At 48.9% G+C, this 27,699-nt stretch overlaps 1 protein-coding gene across 4 annotated transcripts in view; it reads right to left on the bottom strand.

Moving 5' to 3' along the window:
* Positions 1–27,699, bottom strand: part of GPR107 (G protein-coupled receptor 107) — a 76,291-nt gene that overhangs the window by 21,778 nt on the left and 26,814 nt on the right. For all 4 annotated transcript variants that reach the window (XM_047699130.1, XM_047699131.1, XM_047699133.1 and 1 more), the window contains exons 6-14: positions 26,975–27,012; positions 25,270–25,326; positions 20,856–20,966; positions 20,398–20,531; positions 15,354–15,429; positions 13,938–14,011; positions 13,410–13,527; positions 11,141–11,271; positions 8,712–8,755 (exon numbers count right to left, since the gene is read on the bottom strand). In XM_047699130.1, coding sequence (XP_047555086.1) covers positions 8,712–8,755; positions 11,141–11,271; positions 13,410–13,527; positions 13,938–14,011; positions 15,354–15,429; positions 20,398–20,531; positions 20,856–20,966; positions 25,270–25,326; positions 26,975–27,012 — 783 coding nt within the window. The remainder of the gene's footprint in view (positions 1–8,711; positions 8,756–11,140; positions 11,272–13,409; positions 13,528–13,937; positions 14,012–15,353; positions 15,430–20,397; positions 20,532–20,855; positions 20,967–25,269; positions 25,327–26,974; positions 27,013–27,699) is intronic.

Below are 27,699 nucleotides of genomic sequence, written 5' to 3'. Positions count from 1 at the left end.
AGCACGCCGCTCCCCGCCTGTCCATGGCACGGACTCACAGTTGGCAATGAGCTGGGTGAGGAAGAAAGTCAGATGTCCCCCTGCATCATGACACAGCCTGGCCAACAGCAGACAACACCTTCTCCATAAGAGAACCACATCTCCCCAAATACTGTGATAGGTAATCAACCGAGAAGCATTGGTTTCGACCGTGACTCAGGACTTGCAGAAACCAAATCCAAGCCAAGGCCCCTGGGCAGAAGAACCCTGTCCCAGACCAGGAAGGGCACACCGACTCACATCGCAAACCAAGCCTGCGGGGTGGCCAGGGGCCCCCCAAGACAGCAAGGTGCCCCATGTTTTGAAGGCCTAATAAAAAAAAATGGCAACGTGTCCATGATGTGGCTGCTTCTCAGGCTGGGGATATATACAGTGGCCTCTCTGCTTTTGGTTATGGACTATATTAATTCAGGCTGTAACAATGACTGATTATTTTGAAATGCTGAGCAGAAGCTATGATTTTATTAACGACATTAAAGGAAGTTTGGGTGATCTGCTAGGGGAAAGTAATGAAAACAGGGTTTTGGTGATTAAAAGAAATGATAAATCACCGCAGTAGCCAGTCTAATCAAATACTCTTTCTTTTGCCTTACTTCTTCGTAACAGCCTATCTGGCTGTAGTTTTACCCTTTCCAGGGTCATGGACTCCTTTGAGATTTGCTGAAAGCCATGAACCCTCTGCCTAGGTAAATGCATGCATGCACAAAATCTCACCCAGTTTCTGGTGCCTACACACCCCTTCCCCTAATGCACTCGTGGATGCCACATGGAAAACGTGGGACCTAGAGAGCTGGCCACACTCAGACATGAGGCGGCCTTGAGTGCAAGACAGAATGCCACACTGCCCCCACCCCGTGGCAGGGGAACCTTTTTTTTTTTTTCTAAGATTTTATTTATTTGACAGATAGAGATCACAAGTAGGCAGAGGAGCAGAGACGGGGGGGGGGGGGGAAGCAGGCTCCCTGCCGAGCAGAGAACCCGATAAGGGGCTCAATCCCAGGACCCTGACATCAAGACCTGAGCCGAAGGCAGAGGCTTAACCCACTGAGCCACCCAGGAGCCCTGGCAGGGGAGCCTTCTGAGCCGCTGCATCACACCGGCCTGAGAGAAAGCCTTCTTGGCCTGCCAGCACGCCACCTTTCTGGAGCAGAGGGCTGTTTATGGTGCTCTCATGGTAACGGGTTCAGACTTCAGGGTTGGGAGAGGATCATGAACATATGCTCCAGCTCCACACCCAGGGCCAAGAGGAAGGATGAAAATTTTTTGAGTGATCAGATAAAGGGCATCTCATTTTTTCTGCCTCTTCTCTCCTGTTATCCTGAAACCGTGCTCCAGAGTGGGCAATCCCAACGCTATCTTCAAGGGCAGGGCAGAAAACAGCACAGAACAATTCTGGCGGAACTCATCCCCGCCCAGGTGGCACCCAGTCCTAGAGCCCTCCCGTCGTGCTGGGGAAGGGAAATCACAGCAAAATGTGTGGCTGGGAGGCTCCTCCTTCTCCTCACCTCCTTCTTCACCCTAGGGCTTTTGACCTAGGGCTTCCTGGTCTGTCCTAGTAATAATCCTCCCTGCCTACCGCATCAGTGGCCCCGCGTACCTTAGTTTCTCCTGGGAAAATGTAAATAAAGATTGGAGAAACCTGAGATTATAGCCAGGAACTGAGTCAAAGGAGTCAGGGAAGACAGTGCTTATAAACGTCAGCCCCGGTGCAAATGTAAAACCCGGAGCGCTCCTGGTAAACGGACGGCAAGTCATGTTAAAGGCCATCTTGTTAGTGAAAGAAAAACACAGGGTCCTATTAGAATAATTAGGTACAATATCAGAACAGATAATGGTGCAAAAGCTATTGCCCCAATCAAATGACAACACAGTCCTAGACACAAAAATGGAGTTCCATAAACGCTTACAAGCGGTAAGTTCTTAGATCTATGCAAGCCTTACAGTTTTCAAAGCGCTAAGTAAGGGGTGAGCAGTCAGTGGTGAGTATCATTCTGTTATAGATATGAATCTCTTTAATGTCTAACAACAGCCAGGAGTTGACGAGCTTTTTCTCTAGAAGCTCAGAGAGCACCCTCGTGGGCCTGATGATCTCCACCCCAAGGACTCAACTTTGTCATTGAAGCGCAAAAGCACCCACAGACAGTGCACACACAAACGGGCAAGGTGCATTCCAGGAAAACGTCATTTACAGGGGCCGGCGGGGGGCGTCACCCTCCGCCCGTTGAACGTCTGCCTTCAGGGGTCCTGGGATCAAGCCCCATGTCAGGCTCCCTGCTCAGAGGGGAGTCTACTTCTCCCTTTCCCTCTGCCACCCGCCCCCTTCTCCTACTTGTGCATGCGCTCTCTCTAATAAATAAATAAAATCTTTTAAGAAAACTATTTATAGAAACAGGCCAGGGTAATTTTCTTCCTTTCTCATCAATGGGTTTTTCATTAGGTCTGTTTACATGAATGCCCCCAAATAAAACATACTTTTTTGGCACGAGATGCCCAGAACTAATGAACTCTAAATATTTAGTCACAAGAATCCAGCTACGTAAGTCTAGGCACGGGAAAAAAAAAAAAAAAAAAACAGGCAGGCTTTTCGGTCATGGCGGTCATGACCACGAGAGATTCAAGAAGCCTCATCCCTATCACACGGTTCTCAAACTTTTGGTCTCAGGATTCCTTCCCACTTTTTAAAAATTACTGAGGACCTCAAAGAACTTTGTTTATGTGGGTAAAATCTACCAATATTTATATCAGAAAATTAAACAAATTTCAAAAGTATTTAATAATCAATTTAAAAGTAACAAATCCATTACTAGTATAAACATTTTTTTAATTAAAAATAACTCATTCAAGGGTGCCTGGGTGGCTCAGTGGGTTGGGCCTCTGCCTTCGGCTCGGGTCATTATCTCAGGGTCCTGGGATCGAGTCCTGCATCGGGCTCTCTGCTCAGCAGGGAGCCTGCTCCCCCACCCAATCTCTGCCTGCCTCTCTGCCTACTGTGACCTCTCTCTGTCAAATAAATAAATAAAATCTTAAAAGAAACTCATTCAAAAAAACTTGAGATGATTGGAATTGTTTTGTTTTTGTAAAATCTCTTTGATGTCTGGCTTAACAGAATACAGCTGGATTCTCATATCTGCTTCTGTAGTCAATGTGCCATGAAAGAGTGTTTTGGTTGCACTATGTGAAGAAAATACAGCCTTATACAGACAGGGGCCTTTTCAGAGAACTGTGAACAGTCTTCTTTGACAATAAAACTTGACAACTGGTAGTTTTTTGGTTTTTTTTTTAAGATTTTATTTGACAGAGAGAGGCACAGTGAGAGAGGGAACACAAGCAGGGGGAGTGGGAGAGGGAGAAGCAGGCTTCTTCCCCCCAAGGAGAAAGCCCAATGCAGGGATCAATCCTGGGGTCCTGGGATCATGACCCGACACATGCTTAACGACGGAGCTACCCAGGTGCCCCGACAAGTGGTAGCTTCTTAAAGATTAGTGAGGTGGGGAATCTGAAACTGTATCAGTGAGCGTCCATGACCTGTCATTTGTTGTGAGTTCAAGCCCCGCGCTGGGTGTAGAGATTACTTTAAAATCTTGAGGCGCCTGGGTGGCTTAGTCAGCTGAGCATCCGACTCTATTTCGGCTCAGGCAATGATCTTGGGGTCATGAGATGGAGGCCCTCGTAGGGCTCCCTGCTCAGTGGGGAGTCTGCTTGTCCTTCCCCCTCTGCCCTGGCCCCTCTCATGTGTACCTGCACTCTCTCTCAAATAAATAAATACATCTTTTTTAAAAAAGAAAAATCTTAAAGAAAAAATCCAATGGTCCACCTTGCACTTTGAATGGATATTTTATTCATGCATGACTGTGTCACATGCTGGCCAGGTTCGACCCAGTCACACAGGTCTCTGAAATATTGACTCTTTTTATCATAAAATACTTTTTAAAGTCACATTTGTTAATATTACCCCTTCTCACATATGTCTTTTAAGAAGAGGGAAGCTATCAAGCCTTCAGTGGTGGATATAAGTCTTCCTAAATTAACATTTGTGCTTTCAAGTGAAAATGAAATCGCCAGCAACAAATACTTCTCATTTCCCCGAACTGTTTACTTTATTCATTTTTAAGATGTCTGACAAAAGCTCATGTCTGAGTAGCCATACCAAAGTTTTATTCTTTCAAACAAAAATGATTTCCCAAGAGAAAAGCAGCTGGTTCAGCTTGCAACTCCAACAACTGTACATGTGTGTTCCCATAAGACAACTATCATACTCCGGTGCCTGACAGAAGTGCTTCACGTATACTTCCCATTTCATGACATTTGGAATGTTAAAAGACATATGTTTAAGGGTTGAGATCTAATAACAGTAGTTTTTACTATTTCATTGAGGTCACTCTTTTTTTTTTTTTAAAGATTTTATTTATTTATTTGACAGACAGAGATTACAAGTAGTCAGAGAGGCAGGCAGACAGAGAGGAGGAAGCAGGCTCCCCACTGAGCAGAGAGCCCGATGCGGGGCTCCATCCCAGGACCCTGGGATCATGACCTGAGCCGAAGGCAGAGGCTTTAACCCACTGAGCCACCCAGGTGCCCCCACTGAGGTCACTCTTAAGTGAAAGGAGCCTCTTTCACCCCTGGCAAGCAGGGAGTAAAGGCTGCTGATACAGTTCGGTGCTACTGCCTCGAATCATGCTCAGGTCGCCGCTGCCTGACCCACCACTGCTCCTGTACCATCAGAGCCAACGTCAACAGCAAAAAACGATGACCGTGGCCAGCAATGAAAACAGCATGACCCCGAGGACCCTCGTGGGAACTGCTACCCTGATGAGTACTTCCCACGGCCGCAGCTACTTGCAGAACGTGGCAGCCGCTCCCAGTGAGGCCAGGCCTCCACAAACCTTGCCACCAGAGCCTGTCACCGTTTGTTTAAATGCCTCTGGAGCTCACATAACAGCCAGAGTCCTCAGAACACTTCCTCTGAGTCTTCCTCAGAAACACGACAGGGAAAAAAGACAAGCAGCGGCAGGAACTATTAACCAAATGTAGGACGTCTATCCCCCCGCCAGTCCTCAGAGGTAATGATGGTGGAGTAAGGAGGAAACAGGTCCACCCTCAAGGGCAGTGACAGTCAATGTCGGCGGGCAAAACCTGGTGCAACCCGAGCTCGGGTGTCTGTGCGGTACTCGGGAAGCTTCTGTTCAGAGAACGCAGCGCGACAGTGACTTTCAACGACCCAGGAGCTCAGAGAAGCAACAGCGTGTGACAGAGGAGACAAAGATGCAGCTGAAGGACACTGGGTGGTTTCATCCTTAATGTTTCCCTCAGGTTCAGTCAAAAGGACTCCAAAGACGAAGAGGTAAACATCCAAACAAGCGCTCTGAAGGCCCCCCCCCCCCGCCACCCCAAATGCAGGGACAGCCACTGCAAACAGCACTTCCCCCACTGGCAATCAGTGAGCCTGGACTGCACTTACACGGAGAGTCTCAAGCCCAAGTCACTGTCAAGGTCATGCACTGAGTCAGTGGCACAAAGAGCCTCAGATCAGGAACCATCAGCTGCCAACCTGCAAAATGTTTGCGGATCTAGCAGCGGCCATCACTGCCCATGGCCTTCACTCTGCCAGCTGCCTCCAGACCGCGGAAGGGGGCGCTGAGCAGCACGGGCTGGGGGGGTGGGCGGTCAAGCACAACACCGGGGAGCCTGCGGCGGGGCGCTTAGCAGTGTGCTGGCTCCAGCTCCTGCCTCACTTCTGTCCCCACCTGCTCTGCTGTCACAACCCGGGGTGGCTTGCGCTGAGGGGCAGGGGATGCTATTCCTGAGAGTTCTCTGCAGGGGGGACGTGACCTCCCAGCCTCTGGAAGAGTTACTGGCATAACCATTTTTCAAAGTCCTGAATGAAATGTGCATTTGCAGATCAGCAAATAAGCAGCCACGGCCTAAATCAATTCAGTGAAAGCACATTGATCAAGACACCCGCACTCTAACTACTCTGTCCTCCTTTTTAAATTAAATTAAATTTACTTATTTGACGGACTGAGACACAGCGGGCGAGAGGGAACACAAGCAGGGGGAGTCGGGGAGGGAGAAGCAGGCTTCCCGTTGAGCAGGGAGCCCGATGAGGGGCTTGATCCCAGGAGCTTGGGATCATGACCTGAGCGAAGGCAGACACCCAACAACTGAGCCACCCAGGCACCCTGACCCCCTTTCAAAGGATTTGTGATATCTGCTGATGCGAAACGGGGGCTTTCTTAACAATATGCCAACCAGCAAACCGTGAGCAAGAGCCCTGGTCTGCTCCTGTGACTTCCGGTTCTGACACTGCTCTCGCTGAATAGGTCACGTGCTGTCACCTGGTGGAGAAAACGAGAAACTGCCTCGTGTGCCCCAGACGACGACAACAGCATTCAGGTCCTCGTTTCTTTTCACTACAGATGCGTGGGGACAATTCCGATCCCATCTTGGCTCAGCCGGCTAACCATCAACCACTAGCCACCAGCCACTTGCGGAATGAATGGTCACAGAGACGATTCATCACCGTGGTCATCCCCAAGCCCTTCAAAGCTGGCTGCGGAAAGCAGAGAGGCCGTCAGAGGGATCAGGACGATGGAGAAGAGGGAAGTGGAGCTGGTGACGAAGGTCAGAGGATCCACAAAGGGGAACGGCGAGGCCAAGAAGAAAACTACCCGTAAAACTCACCAACTGGAGGACGGCCTCCTTGGAATTTTTAAGCATTTTCAGCCCAGCAGTAAGAGAAATGAATCCAGAAACACCAAAGTGTATAAAGATGAAAAAGTAAAATGTCTCACCTCAAGATATTAAAACATTTTTTAAACTTTCAATTTTGAGTAATGTCTATATCCAACATGGGGCTCGAACCCACGACCCTGAGATCAAAAGCCACATGGTCCACCGACTGAGCCTGCGAACCAAGCCAGCTGGCTGCCCCTTAATACGTTAAAACTGAGAGAACGACCTATTCATTGACAAAAATAATAAAGGCTCCTTTTTATGTGACAAGCACAGAAAAAGAAGAAAGAAGACAAGAGTATCTCCCGGACAGTTATTCTCAGAAGGTGAGTTTTTATTTTTTATTTTGGATTTTTCTGTTTGTGCTGCGGTGCTTTATTAGGATTCTAATTTGTGTTTTATCTTTTGTGATTTCCCCTTACCCCATTCCAAGAAGGCAGGAGGGCTCTCTGAGCTCTGAACCAGGCTAAAAGCAAATCCTTTATACGAAGTTCAAGCTGAAACTCACTGATAAGAATCTGTCCCAGAGGGAGAAGGGAACCCGGTGCTTTTGAAGAGAAAGAGGGAAAAACAACAAAGAGCTATTTCCCAGGACAGGAAAGAAAACGGGCTGGCACATTCTGAGTGGAGCCTGCAGCCACTCAGGAGGGGTGGGCCCAGGGAGGCAGGACCCCCTGGTGCCAGGCCGCCCAGAGCCAGAGCGCTATGAGGGCCGGATGGCAGGAGTCTCCAAAGCAAGGACTGCGGGCCAAAACCACAAGAGTAGCAGACGCCCCCGAGTGCGGTGCTCGACGTAAAAACCCCGGGATCCCGCCAGACACTGGCGTGAAGCCTTGAACTCGGGTGTAGTTCAACTTAAAGAAAATCATGTGGTATTAATTATATGGAAAGTGTGAAATAAGACAGGTACCTATTACCTGATTTCCAATTTTTCTAAAATGAATCCTATTACTTTTACAATAATTAAAGAAAGGGTCAGCAAAGGGGTCAACAAAACTTCATCAACAACAAATGAATTAAATCTGCCTTGAAGAACACTGCTGTCAGCACCTGGACCCACCGGCGGCTCCGAGCACTGAGAAAGCACTGCTTCTCAGTCCCTAGTGGTCCAAAGCCCCCCTTTATGCCATCGTGCACTATTCAAATCAGCTCAGAAATGCACAAAACATTTTCTCCGTGGCTTTTCTTAGGAGGGATGGTTAGAAAACCAAAGAGATACAGGAGGGTTATCAAGGCACCGGCATGTAAAGACCAGAGCGTTTCAAAGGTTCTCTCTGGCACCGGTCTCATCTTTTTTTTTTTTTTTAAAGATTTTTTATTTATTTATTTGACAGAGAGAGATCACAAGTAGATGGAGAGGCAGGCAGAGAGAGAGAGAGAGGGAAGCAGGATCTCTGCCGAGCAGAGAACCCGATGCAGGACTCGATCCCAGGACCCTGAGATCATGACCTGAGACGAAGGCAGCGGCTTAACCCACTGAGCCACCCAGGTGCCCAACACCAGTCTCATCTTAAATGAATCCCGACACATCTATTTTGAAAGCGTGTTAAATCAGCAGGAAGGGATGCTTTACACATAGCCATCCCCAATCCATTATGTCTCCTGTTCTCACAGTGAAGTGCTATCTGGTCCTTCCCAGACAAGATTTTCTCCTCCTGACTCAGTCTGGAGAAGGTGAAAATCACGCTCACGAGTGGAAACGGAATGAATCATCTTACCAAGCGGCAATCGCCCCCCCGCCGCCTCCCTCCACAGTGGACCTTTGCGAAGTTTACCTCCTGCCTGTCGAGCAAACGACCCTGGCTGCTCTCACCAAGTCCCTGGGGCTCCCCAGCCTGCCTCCCAGGAGACAGCAGCCCTTTGCCTCCACCTCCCGGCAGTACCCAGGCTTGCGGCTTTGGGGAAGGACCAGCAGCACCAAAGAGTACAAGGGAACTTGCCTTTTCCATCTGTCGCTGATGCTTCTTGTAAATGCCTGATTGACCTAAAAATAAATGTTTGGAGAACAAAAGTTAGCTGGCAGATCTGCATTCTTCTCTGTTTCCAGCACTAGTAACTCAAGACCTTGAATTCCCCAGTTCTCAACGGAAAGGGCTGGCCCAGATGGCTTTAGAGCACTCTCCCTAAACAACATCATCTCTGCTAGGGGACACCTTGCCTTGCTGGGGCTCAAGCCTGTGAGTTAAGGATGCCCTCTAATGGCCAAAAAAGGTCTGGCAGGGGCCTGGGTGTGAGCGGACGACAAAGCAAAATAATCATTTCAACCCTCTTGAATCTCTCCCTCCACTTACAATCTTTCATTCCCACAACTACACCATCCCGCAACACAGCCGTGGACAGCACCTGCTACCTGGAGAACATGCCCCCCCCAACACCAAGGCTAGAGGCTGATTTCTAAAGTCTAGGTCTAGGAGCTCGGGAGCACTTGGTTTCCCGCAAACTCCCTGTTTCACTGACTGGAGATGCAGAACTCGGCTGGACAAAGTGTCGGCCTCCAGGGAGTCCATCTTCCTGCTGCGATGTGCTGGGTAGCTCAGTACAGCACCAGAGCAGCATTCACACATTCCCGGACGAGCACTGCGAGGGGCCGGAGTTCTAGGTAGAGCGCAGAGGCTGGGAGGGAGGGACTGCCCCAGAACGATGGCAACAGCCCAGGCCGATCCAGCCCAGGGGGAGGACGGGTCTTACATGGGGGCTGAAGTCCTCACAGGCCACTCACTCTCTATCTGACCATGACTATAAGCCTCTTCTCCTAAGGACAGCCACCCCTCCCGCCACTGCTGCCGCTGGGTCATCTTCCCACCCAGGAGAACTGGATGGCGCAGGGCAGGAGTCAGCTAGCACAAAGCTCGCACCAAACCCAAGCCAGCAGATTCTGAGCGCTTCAAAAGAACCTTCGATACTATTCCTTAAGTCTCCTCTAGGACCTAGTTTTACATCTTACAGCAACTTCCAGAACCTTCACCTTCAAGAACCTTGCCACGCGGCACCTGCTCGTTGGTGCTGAAGTGAACAGTGGCAGGAAATGGCCACTCGCAGCCCTGAGGCTCACTGGAGTCTTCCCCACATCCCCAAGTCCCTTCTTTCTGACAGGAGTAGTAGATGGGAGAGAAGGGATCAGACTCTGTTCGAGAACAGTCAGGCGCTCTATCTGAAGACAGCGCTGGTCATCCTGTTACAGGTGCCTGAGCTGCCTGCACCCGGTAGGACGCGGGGTGGCGGGAGCGCTCAGAAGGCCTCCTTCGTGCTTTGTGGTCTCTGCTGGAAACTAGCTGCTGCACAGCTACGTGCGCCGGTGTGATGGGTGACAGAGTAGGGGTCTAGACTTAGTCTGATCGGCTGGAATAAGGGTTACACTCCACTGGCACCATGTTCTAAATAATCAGAATAACCGAAAGAAGATAAATCCCAGGATCCAGGAAAATAAGAATTTACTTCATGAGGCCACTGCAGCGTGGACCACATCATTTCTAATGGAAAGCAGGTAAATATATTTTTAATAATTTTACTCTGGGGGCACCTGGGCGGCTCAGTCAATTAAGCGTCTGCCTCCGGCTCAGGTCATGATCCCACGGTACTGGGTTCGAACTCCATATCCGGCTCCTGATTCAGCCGGAAGCCTGCTTCCCCCTCTCCCTCTGCCTGCTGCTCCCCCTGCCTGTCCTCTCATCTTGTCAAATAAATAAAACCTATAAAAAATAAAATAAAAATAAAAACTTTATTCGAAAAGAAGTAACTGCTCCCAAACAGCCACCAACTAGTTCACTGTAGCATTGTTGCCAGAACCTTCTCCCTCTACTGCTTCCTACAAAACCAGTAATTCCCTTCACCTGGCATCAGATTTAACAAGGACATTTTCTCTCATCAACCACGGACGGGGTGCTAATGCCTCTTTACAGAACTGGAGCATAGCGTGTGCACCTCCGGCCTGCCGTTCTGGGGATACGTACGTGGTGATGCGCTGGGCCTCTCGCTAGTTCAGAATCATGCACTCCCGCACTCTGCGTCTAACCCGGAAAGAAAAGGCTATTTATGGGATTTCAATTCCCTTCCCTCTAAATCATGCTGCTAGGTTACGCTGCTGCTGAGCTCTCGTTTCCAGACCCTTCTCTATTGTCTCATCTGTGTTCAAAGCCACGGCGCCAGATCCGCTCTGCCTGAATGCACTGAGGAACTGGATGCAAACGCCAACCCCAGGCTCCTGCTGGAGACGGACCCACGTCCGCTGGGGAGCCAGGAGGCTGCATGCGTCCGGCAGATGCCCTGCGTGACTCGGACCGGACTGGGAAAGGCTGGTTCAGCAGCCTGGTCTTGTTCGGCACACAAGCCCTGGGGCGCACCGCAGCCCCCCTCCCTGCGGGGGACTCACCACACCACTGGAAAGAGGATGGCTCCACAGCACAGCAGGTCTACCAAAAACAGAGAATCCTTCCACAAGCCATACTCCGTAGTCCCCTCCTCAGTGGACTCTATGATGATGTAGGCAACGTTCGCCAGAACCTACAGGACACGAGAAGTGGCTGAAGCCCTAATGCAAGGGCAGATCCCCACAATAGCAGTCCCAGGAGGGGGTGGCCCCTTGGGCCTGCAGGTCCCCAACCACGGTCACAGCATTCTCTCCAGTGCCACGTGCTTTTCAGAATACTATGCTCTCCCCTCGGGGAGTGTCTCTGTGTCCTCCTCCTGAGCCTGTGACTGCCCTGAGCAACAGTTACGTGGCAGTGAGGCCGTGTGATTTCCAAGGTCGGTCATACAAAGGACACCACCTCTGGCTGGCCAGCTCCCTGGGGACCCACGCCTTTGGAGCCCTGAACCTTCTTGTAAAAGTCTGGCTACCCCGAGCCAGCCAAGGTGGAGAGACCAGGCAGGGAAAGAGATTTGGCTGAGGAGCCCCAGCGTTTCCCAGTCCGCCTCATCGAGTCTTCCCGGCCCTGGGGACAGAGGTAAGCGAAGACTTTGAGGAAGCCCCAGCCACTGTCGGACCGCAGGAGGCCCCCACGTTGGACCTGCCCAGCACAGCCCTTCAACTCCTGACCCACATAGAATGTGAGACAGTATGTGGTTATTGTTGCTCTCTGTCACTGCATTTGGGGTGATCTGTGATGCAGCACAAATCACCAGGACACTCTGCTTTGCTTTTTGGGCTCCGAGGCCTGAGCAGAGCCACTCAGGTGCTGAATGGCAGGCACCGCCCACCCCAGTCAGCCATGATGCCCAGATTCCTCAGGCCCTGCCCTCAGAGCCAGCCAGAGCTGCCCGACGGTGTTCTCGCAGTGCCAGAAACGTTCTTGAAAGTCTGGGCGCACATCTGTACATCAATCACTTCTCGCTCAGAAGCGTGCACTGGCTCCCCATGACCACGAAGAAGGAGTTTCCGTTTCCGGGCTGATATTCAAGGCCTTCTCAGACTAGTCCCCGTGCTTATCGATGCACGACTTCCTTGTTTTTGATGGTTTCAATGTTCCATTTCCTTGGAGCTGCCTGCCATGGAACCTCGCGGTCAGCCCCTCGGGGTGTGAGAGAGGGAAGCCGGCAAGGGCTGTGCCCCATCACATCCCAGTCTGGATGGGGAAGGCCTGCCTGGAGGGACAATAGCTGCTCTGGGGGGACAGGGCAACCGTGAGCCGTGCAACACGGGGGGAGGAGGACCCAGGTCCTCCCTTCAGAGCTGGGAGGCGCTGGCAGGCTGCAGAACTCAGCGTGGCCAGCGCTGCGGCCACAGGAGACCGACCGCCGGGACCCGGACGGCTCCTCAGCATCGCTGCTCACTCGCCAGCAGCACCATGTGCCCCCGCTACTGTTTTTCTGCCTGCCACATTTCTCTCCTTATACATCGAGGCAAGGCCGGTCTATACCAAGAAGGCTTCTAGATCGCTCACATGTGGGCCATTCGTCTCTCCCCTGGGAAACCTACAGCCACTGGTCTGTACCACTCACGGGGTGTTAACACGAATCCCTCTGTCGTTAATGGGAAGGTGGCTTTGCTGCGAACACTGCCAGACTGCCCATCACCAGAGCAGGTGAATTTGTAGGCCCAGGGGATTGTGCCCTTCCTTGCTCCCCTTGCCACACCCACACTGGGCTCCCAAATGAGAGCAGACAAGGAGAACAACTTTATCAAACACATGCTCTTTGGCTGAACAGAGCAGTCAGGCATCTGTGCTGGGCCCTCTGTTTACTGAGTTCTTTATGCCCAATCTCTGCCTCTCCCAAGGTTCCTCTCCCGAGCAGCTCACAACCAGGCAAGGCTGGCCTTGGCCAAGGGTCCCAAACCAGGAAGGGTTTAATAATAGTTGCCCTGATGTCTACTTAATATCCCACCTTGTGAGAACTCGCCGGTGTCATTCACAGTTTTACAATAACTTGTTAATTAAAACACTATACAGCTGGGCTCGGCTAGAGGGCAGCCAGAGGCGCGAAGGCAGGCCGTCATGTCCTGACTTTCGAGCAGATCTCTACTCAAGTGCAGGCATCCATAAGCCGTTCGCCACATGAGTGACGGCAGACAGCTCTCAGGGCTGTGACCCGAAGCCTCGGTGTGCCAGAATCCAGAAAGGGAACCCCAGCAGTAGGAGCCGGGGTTTCTGGGTGAGCCACCTCCCTCTGCCTGGACAGGCCCAGAATCAGGGTCCCTTTACCTGGAGCGGGATGACGATCATGAAGATCTTTTTGTCTTTATCGGAAAGGATGTGCTTAATGAAAGCCCAGCCCGTGCCGATGAGCGCGATGGTGATGAACAGGAGTGCCCCTTTCAAGCTGCAAAAGAAAAAGTTTCAGACACCAGTGGCCTCTTCAGATTCTCCGCAAGTTCCACTGCTCAGCTCCTTCATGACTTCACGGGCTTCTTGGGGAAGACAAGGGGCCAAATTTAGGAAACGCCTCTTAAGTGAAGCAGCACACAAACGGGTTCGCCACTTCCCCCACCTCCGTGCAGCTAACCCGCCCCATGGACGCAGCCCCCTCCTGAGCCAGCAGGACCGAGTTCTCAGGTCTGGACAGCCACCCGGGTGCCACACAGCTCCGGCGTGGCAGGAACCCGGACAAGCTGTCATGGGCGGGCAGCAACTGTTCATGCAAGGCGGGTCCCTCCCCACCATGGCCTCCCCAACTTCTCCGGCACGTCGCCTTGTGGGATGAGCACTTCTCGGGTCACTCTGTGTACTTACAGGTGAGTGATGTAGTACACAACAGCCCAACCCTCGATGGGAAAGCCCTGGGACGAGATGTAGTGGTAGTCGATCTGCAACAGAACAACGGCATTTCAGAGGCCCATCTCCCACATGCCTTCATGCACAGGGAAGCAGAACACGTGCCACCACAGCACCTCACCATGTGGTGGGGGGGTGTCCCCTCACCCCAGCCACTAATACCTCACTTGTCAATTCACTATCCAGCACGTGAAGGCACTGCCAAGGTCAGGCAGCACGAGAAACCTGCCACAAGTTTCGACACCACCAGCACACAGGCCAGGTCCCTCTCTTGGGACAGGAGATTCACGCGGGCAGACAGCTGCCTGTTATTTTCTTTAAAATCCCCAAGGACCAGGATGCCTTGGGGCTCAGCCAGTGAAGTGTCTGCCTTCAGCTCAGGTCATGATCCTAGGGTCCTAGGATAGAATCCCGCATGGGGCTCCCACCAGCAAAAAAAAAAAAAGAAAAAATGCAGGTGGAGTCACGCAGTTTCCCCTGTGCTGTTGTTTTGTCTTTTTGAAAAAAATCTGTGCATTTCGAGCTACTTAAAGCCACCAGCACATTTTAATTGAAAAGGCCAGTTTCAGTAGTGCACTCGCAATGCTTCCTGGCACGACTCACAAACGCCAGCACTGATGTCTTCGTAGACCTTTCATCCTGTCACGAACAGCTATCTGGACACTGAAGTGACTCAAGGGTCTTGTCATTCATTACCAACCAAGTTCCAGAAAGATTCTTTTCACTTAGATCCAAATGGGAAATTATCCAAGTAAGTGTCATTTCCAGAGACTGTAACTGCATGCATTACTACGCCTCTGACGCCAACACTCTGAAGGGCAGGACAGCACGTGTCTGGAGACTGTCAACCTCCTAAGTGCAGCTGGTGGGTGCCACTGGGCAGCTGTGACCTTCCTCCCGCAGGCAGGTGCACTTCACTCCGCAGCCAGACCAACTATTCCAAGTGCAAGTGCAACTCACACGCCTCCATGTGTAGAGCATCACTGTTCTCTCAAGTAAGTACGCTCACACCAAGCTTCAAATCAAATGGGCACACGGGGAAGGAGAAAAATCAAGCCACAGAAACAATGTGGCAGGTGGCACTCTAATCTTAAAAAAAGACAAACAAACAAAAAGGAACAAAAACAAGGAAGGTTCTAGGAAAACTCCGGGTATGTGCGTCGTGTTGGAAGCTGTCTCCGGGCTCAGGTCACTGACTGAGGGTGTCAGGATTTATCCCTGTGACGGCCCCTCCCACACCAAATGCCTCATGAGAGAAGGTCTACCCTCATCTTATTTCCCACTGACCTAGCTCCCCTTCCTTCCACTTCGTTTTTCCTGACTGTAGAGACACCGTATCTCATTTCATAAATGACCCGAAATGTGAATACATACCGCGTGGAACACCAAGGAAAGAGACTTCGTGAAAGGAAGGGCCGCCATCAACCAGTGAATTTTAAATACGTCATTCCTATAAAAATGGAGAGAAAAGAATTAAAGGAATATCCCAGGGGTGCCTGGGTGGCTCAGTCAGTTAAGCATCTGCCTTCGGCTCAGGTCATGATCTCAGGGTCCTGGGATCCAGCCCCGCATCAGGCTCTCTGCTTAGCATGGAGTCTGGTTCTCTCTCACTCTCCCTCCATGCTCCTCCCCTCCCTCTCAAATAAATGAATAAAATCTTAAAAAAAAAAAAAAAAAAAGCAATATTCCATTCCCCCACCCTCCAAAGGATGGCTAAAGCTCCGGGCATCAGATGCATTTATAAGGAAGCACTAAATATTATCTAAGCAAACCACACCCATGAAGCCCTTTGGAGACCTCATTTCCGCCAACAGAAACAGCCCCGACAGAGCCCCAGAGTCCCCGCTTGTGCAGTCTGTGTTGTGACTGGAGTAGCGTTAGGCACTGAAGCCAGACAGGACGAGTTCCAGCTCCTGATAAGATGGGAACCCGTGCAGCCTGCCAGCTTTGTGCCCAGAAACCACCCTGGAAAGGCCCCAGAGTCAAGCATGGGGCGACGGGATCTATAAAACTGGCAAGAAGCCCCTGGGGGAGCAGAAGGTGCCCAGGCTTGGCTGTGGGGGCCAGCGGCGGCCCGGAGTGGGGCAGGAGGAGCCAGGCGGCAGGCAGGACCGAGGCCCGCCAGACACACCGGGCCAGCGGGGGAAAGTGTCGGGGCTCCCACTGCCGTGCCTAACAAACACCCGTCCACCTGCGGGCTGCCTCCTCGCCCTGGGACTAATGTTCTAGGACACCAGACCATTTAGGAGACAAATGTAAAACTCTTAAAGTACATAAAACTTGACTAAGAGCCACAGAGGAAACTCATACTCTCAGATATCAAGACGTTCTGCGAAGCCACAGCAGGCAAACGTGTGGAACGGGTACAGCATTAGACAAGTAAGCCGACAGAACAGAAAGCCTGACATAGAACAGAAAGCCTGACACATGGAGGCTTGACATAGGAGCGATACGGGGGCAGCAAATGAGGAGGAACGGGGAGGACTGTTTAAAAACCGGCACGGGGAAAGTCAGCTCAGAACTGCGTGCGTAACACACACACTGCCGGCTCCCCACTTCACAGTTACATAGAGGAGCACTCCAGAAGGGTTCCAGGGCTAAACACAACACACACCTTTTGTGACCTTGGAGTAGGGAAAGGCTTCTTCCAAGACCCACGGCCCAAAAGATTATAATTAGAGAGCTCTAACTCCATTAATATTAAAGACTTTTATTCAACAATGAATACCCCAGACAAGTTTAACAGCCTGGGAGAAGAAATTGGCAATGTCTAAGACAGACAAAGGACTGATATCCAAAATATCCAAGAAACTCCTGTGAAGCAACAAGAAAATGACAGAAAACCCAACAGAAAAATATGCAAAGCCTAACAACGGTCACAAGAAGGGGAGCCCAAGGGGCACCTGGGTCGCTCAGGGGGTTAAGCCTCTGCCTTCGGCTCGGGTCATGATCTCGGGGTCCTGGGATCGAGCCCCTCATCAGGCTCTCTGCTCAGCGGGGAGCCTGCTTCTCTCTCTCTCTGCCTGCCTCTCTACTTGTGATCTCTGTCAAATAAATAAATAAAATCTAAAAAAAAAAGAAGAAGAAGAAGGGGAACCCAAAGGGTCAGCAAGTCCCTAGAAAGATATTTCACATCATTGGTATTTAGGAAAATGCAAAATAAAATGAAGTACCAGTTTACACCCATCAGACTGGCCAAAAATAAGATGTCAGTGTTGGTACACGGGGAGACAGGAGCCCTGCTGCCCCATGGGCAGAAGTATAAACTAGCAGAGGTGACCCAGCAGCATTCAATGAAATTAAGTAAGAATTTACCCCATACCCAGGGCACCTTCTTCTGGGAGTGTATCCCCGAGAGAGCCATAATGGGACAAGGCCAGGGTAGGGGTGGGAGGTCATGGCCACACTGTTTGGGGGAGCCAGGGGATGGAGGCCGAGCCTCACTAAAGGGAGGGGTAAGTAGAATGTGGGGATACACACTATGGAGTAGCTAGAAGTTAATGAACTAGATGGACACATGGCAATGTAATTAGGTCGTAAGAAAGATACTACTGCATGAAAAATGAGAACAGTATCTGTAGATAGTATAGTTTATAGAAGTTAAAAATACAGGCACTATCAATAAACATGAGGTATTTATAAGAATACATGCATGCCCAACACCACCTACTACCTGCGTGTGAGCAGCTGCGAGAAGCATGAGCGAGGGCTCGGAAATGAAGCGGAAATGAAGAAGAGGGGCCGTGCATGCGAATGATAAGGCGGGCATGTCACCAACTGACGCACACTCCCTTTCCGGCCTGATTTCCTCCCTGGTACTTTCCTGTCTGCGGCCTACCTACTTGAAGGTCAAGAAGGAAGTCAAGGCCAGAGGAGTCTGTCACTCCCGAACAGCACTGAGAACCCTGGGTACCCAGAGTGCAGAAGCGCACACTGCCAAGACCGGCGCTCGCTCCCGCGCCCCGGCACCCTCGGTGGCAGCCCTGGCTGAGACATCAGCCATAGGGCAGTGATGTTTGGGGAACACACGCTCCACAGCCACAGCAGCTTGGCACAAATACAGGTTCTACGCTGGCCACCTTAACCCTTCTAAGCCTCGCTAACCTCTCCTGAAAATGGGGCAGCCGCTGCTTCAAGGGGCAGCTGGATGATGAGCGGAAACTACCGGCATCAGGGGCCTGATGGGGCAAGGAGTGGGCACCAAAAGCGATCGGCCGTCTTCCCCTTCCCACCTCAGGGGCCCAGGGCAGCACCCAGAGAGCCGAGAGGAGCCGCTTAATACTCGGCAAGTAGATGTGGGCGCCGCTCACAGCTGTGGCAGGTGTCGCCGACCGTGTCTCTCTTTTCCCCTCTCAAGACCTCCAGAAGACGAGGCAAAGATCTCCCAGTTCCTTCCAGCAAGAAGGGACTGGGAGCCTCTGAAATGCACGAAGCCTTGGAGTCACATCCTTTACGTGACTCAAATTTCCAACCCAACAGCACGGCCTGTAAGTCTCCTGGAAACACACGGGACGGGGCGGAAGGCTTGCATTACACACCCCGGTTGTGTCTACTGCCCTTCAGCAAGAAGCTAACACGTGCTGTACAAAGTAGGTCGGCCTCACTTAACCACGGAGTTAAAACTTCCCACAATTTTACGTAAGTGAAACAGTGATAGTGACTATTATATCACTAAATACACGGAACGAAAATACTGCTGAACACCTACCCAGTCAACTGTCTTTTATGTACCTCCGATTTGCATAGCATCCTGATCTGCAAAGGCCTCCAGAACACAGTATTTCAGGGACAATCATGTAACACACCTAAGGTTCCAAGACCCTTAGAGGAAAGTGGGGCAATGACCCTGTCCCAGTTTTGTGGCTCAGGGAGTGAAGGGAGTCACGCAGGTGGGAGCAGTCCATGTTTACACTTGAAATTGGGCCTTGGGCTCCCACTTCTTACTTTTCTAATAAAGGCAGAAGCAAAACTTTATTTAAAAACCTTTTTAGGGACGCCTGGGTGGCTCAGTTGGTTAAGCAGCTGCCTTCGGTTCAGGTCATGATCTCAGGGTCCTGGGATCGAGTCCCGCATCGGGCTCTCTGCTCAGCAGGGAGCCTGCTTCCCTCTCTCTCTCTCTGCCTGCCTCTCCATCTACTTGTGATCTCTCTCTGTCAAATAAATAAATAAAATCTTAAAAAAAAAACCTTTTTATAGCCTGCATTGATAAGATTCTTCTTTTCTTATTAAAGGCTGCCTGATCGCCTAGTCCAAACATGACCATGCAGGGTTCTTCACAAGTAAACAAGCAGCTCTTCCCATCTGGTGAGCGGAACGAATGTTATGCCAACCAAGAACCAGCGCTGTGCCCGCCAGAGCACCCCACTCCAGCTAGGCGCGTCCACCACACGACAGTCAGGCCACCAGGGACTAGAGAGGTCGCAATTTCTGCCCAATGCGCCACAGAAAGAACGATCTGGGTGCCTATTTTATTAATTTAAATTAATCCACATTATGATCCCATAGTCACACACCATCATTTAACTTAGTTTATGGGCCTTATAACAAGCACCTCACACTATTCTCTAACTGAAAATTAGTATTTTATTCTGTTTCCTGGTTGGAAGGAAACAGATTTAAACACTCGGGACCCCACGCCCCCCCACCGCACATGCAGGTACTCCCTTTAAGAACTGAGTATAGGCAAGTAAAGCCTTCGTGTTTCAGAAGAGAGGCCAAGAGCCAGGCAGGTGGGCTTGGAGTGAGTTCTCTCCAGTGATAAGCCTCTGGAAGCCAACACTTCTCCCCGGTCAGGCTCTGAGCAGACACAGCACTGAGCAGCAACGCCCTGCTCTCGGCAGGCCGTGGGCCACTGTCGCTAACCTCTTCTCCTGCACAAACAGCCCCCGGATGGGACCAACGAGCTCACTCTGAGTCCTAGACCCTAACACCATCACCATGGAAACACTTGCTTATACGTTTTGTTCTATTATTAAAATATTCGGATCTGCGTTTTAAACAAAGCAAAGGGAAGTAAACAAACACCAGGGCGGGGGCGCCTGGGTGGCTCAGTCAGTTAAGTCTCTGCCTTCGGCTCAGGTCATGATCCCGGGGTCCTGGGATGGAGCCCCGCCTCGGGCTCTCTGCTCAGCAGGGAGCCTGCTTCCCTTCCTCTCTCTCTGCCTGCCTCTCTGCCTGCTTGTGATCTCTGTCAAATAAATAAATAAAATCTTTAAAAACAAACAAACAAACACCAGGGCGTGCAAAGGGTCCCCACACGGCAAGGCTTGCACAGTCTCCCTGTTACAGGGAAGAAGCCCGTTGAAGAGGACAAGGTTGCCGGGGCCAATCCCTCTGAGGCTAAGAAGCCAGCAGAAGGTGAAATTATGCACCTTTGAACACACTCTATGCCGGATGGCTCAAGGAAGTCACAACTCACCTTCGTTTTCGAAGGATGTGAATCCAGATGGTCCCAGAAAGGAAAAAGAAAAAGGCCATAGAAATGTATAATTTAGGGAGGGGGATCTCTCCTGCGGAGAGGTAGCTGTCAGGGTTCTTCTCTGTGATCTCAATCTGAAACAAACATAAAATTAATGTTTACTTTTCAGGAACAGATCATCCCATAGTCTGCAATCTGTCACCAAAGCTGCTTCCCTGGGCTAAGGAAGCATCAGCAGGTAACAACCACATTCCTAATGCACAGGTTCAAGTGTAAAAACATCCCAAGTTGCTTTGTATTTTTTTGTTTGTGAATCCTCTGCAGAGACGGGATTCTGGCCACATTTTTCTCCTCTCTGTTTAAGTGCTTTTAAAACCTACTCTTACAATGAAATCATATGTCTCACATTTTACAGGGCTGACAAAATCCACGAGGAACACATTCTGTACAGTACTCACATCAAGACTGAAGGAAAACTTGTCGCCAGACCGCACTTCGTTCCCAGAGCATTTATGGAAATAAAGACTGTAGAGGCCTTCTTGGTCATTGGTGCTGATGTTAAAGAAAAACTGAAAGTGAAGAAGACAAAAATTGAAGAGTACCCAAATCCTCAGCTAAATGCTTAAATCTTAGAGATTATGAATGTTACGGACAGAAAAAAATACAGATTTCTTAATTTCTTATCGGATTCTCCCAGAGAAGAAACGGATGTTTCCGGGACACGTGGGTGGCTCAGTCGGTTATGTACCTGCCTCTGGCTCAGGTCAGGATCCCTGAGTCCTGGTATCAAGCCCTATGTTGGGTTCTCTGGTCAGTGGGGCACCTGCTTCTCCCTCTCCCATGCCTCTCCCCTCCCCCTGCTCATGCTGGCTCGCTCTCTGTCTCTCTCAATTAAATAAGTAAAATCTTTAAAAAAAAATCCAAAGTAAAATAAACAGATGTTTTCTTATTCTGTGATTCCATCTCAATATTTTGTTATAATAATTTTCAAGGTAGCAGGAAAAGGGGTCAGAACCTCTCAGGGAACACCTCCGTACCCACCACTGAGGTTCTACGACCTTATTTTGACCCAGATGCCCCTACCCATGGTGGCTCCCACTGAGGACTGCAGGGATAACCTACGAAGCAAGTACCTTATTTCCAAGTCAACATACTCTTTTGCTCTTTAGGTAAAAAATACTCCTGGAAAAAAGGAGGCTCCTCTGCTACTTGAAAAGGTAAAGGACAAATATTCCCTCATTAAAACTGACTCCTGTGATTTCAGGCAAGAGAGGGGCTACGTTTTCTACATGGGCACACTTTCCTGTTTCTCACATGTTTCATGGGTACAAATGAAGTTTAATGTAAGTCCAGACATTTTATATATAAGACCATAGAATACGACTCCTTGGTCAATTCTATGGAGCATTTTGCTAGAAGCCTAAAATATGCTGCTTAGATACATGATAAACTGTAAAGAGAAGCCAGGAACTGATGGGAATGATACTTTTCTTAACAGCTAGGTAGTGATGTGTGGGTAACACGGGGTCTCTGGGGTGCTGTCACTATTCTATTTTTGGTCTCCACGATGGTTACAAAGTTATTATTTATAATCATTTGTACTCGACATAAATACTATGTGCTCTTCTGCAAGCATACTACACCACCCAGTTAAAAAGGATAGGGAAGGGGTGCCTGGGTGGCTCAGTCAGTTAAGCCTCTGCCTTCGACTCAGGTCATGATCCCAGGGTCCTGGGATCGAGCCCCGCATCGGGCTCTCTGCTCAGCAGGGAGCCTGCTTCCTCTTTTCTCTCTCTCTCTCTCTGCCGCCTCTCTGCCTACTTGTGATCTCTGTCAAATGAATAAATAAAATCTTTAAAAAAAAAAAAGGGTACGGAAGAAAGAGACATTTGACAAGAAGACTGAAATAAAATACCAAGAATATTCAAGGTGAAATTATTACTTTGTTAAATTATGTCCTGAACTCAGCAATGTAAACCTAAGAGCATGTGTTTTAGTCCACACAGGGGGGAGCCAGAATACTTTTCTAAACATAGTAACTTTTAAGTTCAAAAAATAAGAATCATATGAAGTTTCTAAGAAATAGCTATTTTTTAAAAGGTCTGTATAATCTTCATGGTTGATCAGAGTAGGCACCTGACCTTAAAAAAAAAAAATCAAACAAAAGGGTATGTTTTAGAGTGGGAATAAGAGCTAACAGCCCCTTTCCTGCTTTAGGCAGATAAAATATCATCTCTGCTCTGTGGATAGAGCAGAAAAGCTCACAATGACTTCCTTGTCCAAAATCAGGATACTAAGTAGCCAAACAGCAAGGTGTTACCTACAAACTTCATTACAAGGAGAAGGGAAGCCAGAGAAGAGGCAGACTGTCCGTCCACTGCCTGTTTCCTGTGTCCTGAGAAGCCTGTGAACTGGTTATCTCAATGTCCTTAATCACGACACTCCTCCTAACACAAAGCTTTAGTCACTGACAAGTATGTATATCCTATCATGCTTTCCTTGGTGATTTATTTTTAAAGGCTTCAAGAAATTTCAAAAAAATTACCTTATTAAGAACTTTTTAAAAAAAGATTTTATTTATTTATTTGACAGACAGAGATCACAAGTAGGCAGAGAGTCAGGAAGAGAAGCAGGCTCCCTGCTAAGCAGAGAGCCCAATGCAGGGCTCGAACCCAGGACCCTGGGATCATGACCTGAGCTGAAGGCAGAGGCTTTAACCCACTGAGCCACCCAGGGGCCCCCACTTCATTTTTTATTTTTTTAATTTTATTTATTTATTTGAGAGAGAGAGCACAAGCAAGGGGAGTGGCAGGCAGAGGGAGAGGGAGAAGCAGACTCCCCGCCGGGCAGGGGGAGCCAGATGTAGGACTCGATCCCAGGGCCCTAGATCATGACCTGAGCCAAAGGCAGTCACCCAACCAACTGGGCCACCTACACGCCCTTAATAAGCACTTTAAAGTGAGAGAAAGAAAAGAGAAAAAAGTACCTTTTGTATTTTCTTAAGGAGGCAGTAAAAAAATGATTAAACACAAGGATGGGCCTTGGAGTCAGACAAACCTGGGTCTGAATCCCCCCTCTTGGGCAAGTTACTTAACCTCTCTGAGCCTCAGATTCCTCATCTGTAAAAGGGAATAATAACAGTGCCTCCTCCATAGAGCTGCTGGGAGGATGAACAGAGGTAATGACCATGGGTAAGCACGCCACCCCCATCCTAAGGGCCCCATTATTACTACTGGATAGACTATTATTACAGGCCAGGCCCAAGATTAGGGATTTCATTTGCATGAGAAAGAAAACAAATTAAAAAAAAACCCTCTCCCTTATGGCCACCCTCTAAAGGGAGCCACAGAAAATAAGCATAATAAATGAGTACATAGCAGTGTTAGAAAGAAGTGTCAAGGGGAAACCGGCAGGAGGAAGAGGAAAAGAAGCTGCATTCAAAACAGGGCGAACGGAGGCGGCTTTGCGGAGAAAATGACGTTTGAGCAGAGGCTTGAAAGAGGAAGATATTAATCACTGGCTTCTGAGGGACAAGCATTCCCGCCTGCGGGTACAGTCAGAGCAGAGCCCAAGGCCTGATCCTTTCTAGGAGCAGCGAGGTGGCCTCTGTGGCTGGAGCAGAAACAGGAGCCAAGGTCAAAGAGGAGACTGCAGCCAGACTGTATGGCCTTGCAGACCAGGAAGGGCGGGAGCTTTTTGCTCTGAGGCAGATGGGAAGCATCCACAGGCTCTCAATGAGCTATTAATTCCTATGGTCGCTAAATTTAAAGACCGTGTAAAAACTGTTAGGCAAAATAATGTATGCTAAAAGAGATCAGAACAGAGGATGCAGGGATGGGGGACACTGAAGGGGTAAAAACAGAGAATCTTGGTAGAGAGTGGGAGGCACAGGTGCGTGCATTTGTCAGATCTGATCGAACTGCGTATTTAAGACCTGTGCATTCCACTCTAAGCAAATTATACCTTAATTAATGAAAACTGGTTAGAAAAGGGGCAGTGATTCTTACAAATTAACGTTAAATGATTATTTGTACAGTGCTTCTAAAGCACTTTTATGTTAAAAAAAAATTGATACTTACAATAACCCAATGAGATAGGTGCCATCACTATTCACTCTTAGATGATTAAAGACAAGATCCAGGAGTTTGAGAGCTAAGGTCATCAGCCAGTAAGTGGGTGCTGAGACCCTATCCAACGTCCTACCCCAACCACAACCTGTGGTTGTGGTATGAAGAACAGGGCCAGATGGGCAGGTCACTGAACGCCACTGACCCTTGGTGAACACATCTCTAAAATCCTACCAGCGTCCTAAATGATCACCAGTGGTCCTTCTAGGTACAGAATTCTGTGCTTCTCCTGAGTGGCTCAGTGGGTTAAGCCTCTGCCTTCGGCTCAGGTCATGGTCTCAGGGTCCTGGGATCAGCTCAGCATGGGGCTCTCTGCTCAGCGGGGAGCCTGTTTCCTCCGCTCTCCCTGCCTGGCTCTCTGACTACTTGTGATCTCTATCAAATAAATAAATAAATAAATAAATCCTAAAAAAAAAAAAAAAAAAAAAAAGAATTCTATGCTTCTAACACACTCCAAATGGGAGGCAGCATGGGATTAAAGAGCAGCAGGGTGGGGACAGCCAGGCAGATGTGGGCCTTGTCACTCACACTGGACCTTCACAAAGTCACTCATTCTCAGAGACATGATCAGCTAAGTAGTGGGTAACAATACCCACCTTGTGGGTTTGCTATGGAGAGGGCTACTGCATTTGAGTGATCTGTAGAATGCCTAAATTATTATTCCTCAATTCAAAATTCCTTTGCAAATTCACCCTTTACACTGTAGAGATAAATCTGATGAAGATTACTCAAAGAGAAGACATACCTGAAAAGAAACTGCCCCATCACTATTGTGAACAGAAAAGGATTTTTCTCCCGTTGCCTAAAAAAAAAAAAAAAGACACAACAAACTGTTTTAGGATGATACTGGCAGAAAATGTATACTAATAAAAAAAAATTAAAACAAACAAAAGCACATCCTTCTTAAATCTTAAATTTGCTGACCTTCAAAAGCTCTCTGGAAATAAAATTCACCATCCCTTCTAGATGTCTGTGATCCCCTTTCATGGAGAAAGAAACTCTTCCTCACCCACTTCCTTTTCTCAGCGGTCTCTTCTGCCCCCCACTAGCTCCCTATTCCCTCCCCCCCCAGCCTGATCCCCCTGGAGCATGTCTCCATTCTTACAGCTTCAGGAGGACTACGGATGCCAACCAAGGTCATATCCCGACACTTCACCTGGACACCATTCCCAATTTCAAATGATGAGCATATTACTGTCACTGGTACAATGGACTAACTCCAGGAATGAGAAGGAAAGACCTACACCCAACAACATGGATGAACTCAAAAGAATTACGCTGAGTCAAAGAAGACAAAGAGAGCAGCGCTGAATAGGGCACTTTTGTAAAGTTCTAATCACTCCTCTACAAAGGCAGATCAGCGGTTGTTTGAGGACGGGAGGAAGACGGAGGGGCAAGAGAACCTTGTGGGGTGATAAATATGTTCACCGTTTTGTGGTGGTGGTGGCTTCACCGGTGTACACTCAAGTCAAAACTTAGCAAACTGTCACTTTAAATATGTGTAAGTTACTGGATGTCAATTACCTTCAACACAGCTGTAAAAACAGAATACTGCCATCTGGACGCCCCCTTACTGATAAATCAAGATATCCCATCCCAAAATGTTCCCAATTTTTTCCTTCTGCTATTTCTACCATCTATTCTTCTACTGAAACAAAAACAAATAAAAAAACCCTACTTCCTTCCTCCCCCACCCGCAACACTGCCCCCATTCTTCAGCCACATTCCAAGACTCCAAGTCCTTCTGCCCCTAAATCTGTACCATCACAACCGTGTTCTTCCTGGTCCTCCTAATTTCACTGTCTCTCTCTCTGAGGCTGCTCTGCCCATGACTTTCAGAACATCTGCCCCAAACACCACCTGCATCACAGTCCTTCCTGATCAAGAACTCCTGACAACTTCCTATTTTCTGCGCCATCAATGAATACCCTCTGGTGTCTGGGCTTTTATTATCTAAGATAATAAAATAAAATAATAAAATAAAATAATAAATAAAATAATAAAATATTATCTAAGATCCCTCTCTCTGCTCCCAAAGGCCAGAACCAAGGATCTGTCATGCTTGTTCCCATTTCCAGTCTTTGCTTATGACATTCCTTCCTCTTTCCCCAAACAAATCTGCCAAACTCCAAGCCCTGACTCCTCCCCTTCCCGAGGGCTCCCCGTCATTGTCTGACCCTCTACCGTGCAAGTGCTGTACAACTCAGAACTCAATGTTACTTTGAAATTCTTCCAACCTGGTAACATTTCCTCTCCAAACAGACAGCAACCGCCTGCGGATTAGGCATGTGTATGTGTGTACCTTTATGTCATGTACGTATATAAATATGCCCCCACTCCCCCTCCCATCCCCACACACATACGTTTACATACCCATCCACACACATACACACATACGTACATATACATCCAGGAAAGCTGGAATCAGGGGGTGTCTGTTCAGTTCTTACCTTTGAATCTACTGTGCTTCTTTTAGATTTTCCACTGTCTAGAAGCAGAAACATTTAGAAGATATTACTGCATGAGTCAGCTTGTATCTGATTACAGTGTCATTTTCTGAGGCTCTAGCTTGTCTAATGTCAAATACTTCGAGCTAATGGAAGGTGAGGCCATGTGCTATCTTGTACACTGACAACTCCTCAGATTCCAAAATAATTCTTGAGCCGCAGAAGCAGCAAACGAGTGTGTTACGTGATCAGTGCTCTCTAATAAAGGATAACGTTTAGTCCCAACAGAGAAATCATCTCTGAATAATCCCGTGTCTGATATTGTCAGAGCGGCCGCATGGAGTGACCTTCCTCATCCTCTGAGTTATCCTGCTTGAGAATAGATCATTGTTTTAAAATACATAGATAACATTTATTTACACACATGGAAAAATTAATAGCAAATTATATTAGCACAATTCATACTTTTTTCCCCCACAGCAAGGTGTGCTAAGACCGCCAATGGCTCCTTTCACGGAACAGAGAGGGCATCTGTGCCTTATTCTCACTTATTCTCACTTGAGACACCCTTCATAGGGAAGACAGGATTTCAAACTCCCTGCGGGAAAGAGCTTTAGAATAAAAGAAGGAAAAGAGCACTTTCCGCGCAGTGCATGCATATGAGGGCTAGAAAGGAACGGTGTGCAGACACTAAGCTACACCATCACACAGATGTAACATTTCTGCAT

This window comes from Lutra lutra, chromosome 13 (assembly GCF_902655055.1).
Source record: "Lutra lutra chromosome 13, mLutLut1.2, whole genome shotgun sequence".
Classification (NCBI taxonomy): Eukaryota; Metazoa; Chordata; class Mammalia; order Carnivora; family Mustelidae; genus Lutra; species Lutra lutra.
Note: the sequence above shows the minus strand (reverse complement) of the source record. Positions and strands in the feature narration are given on the sequence as shown.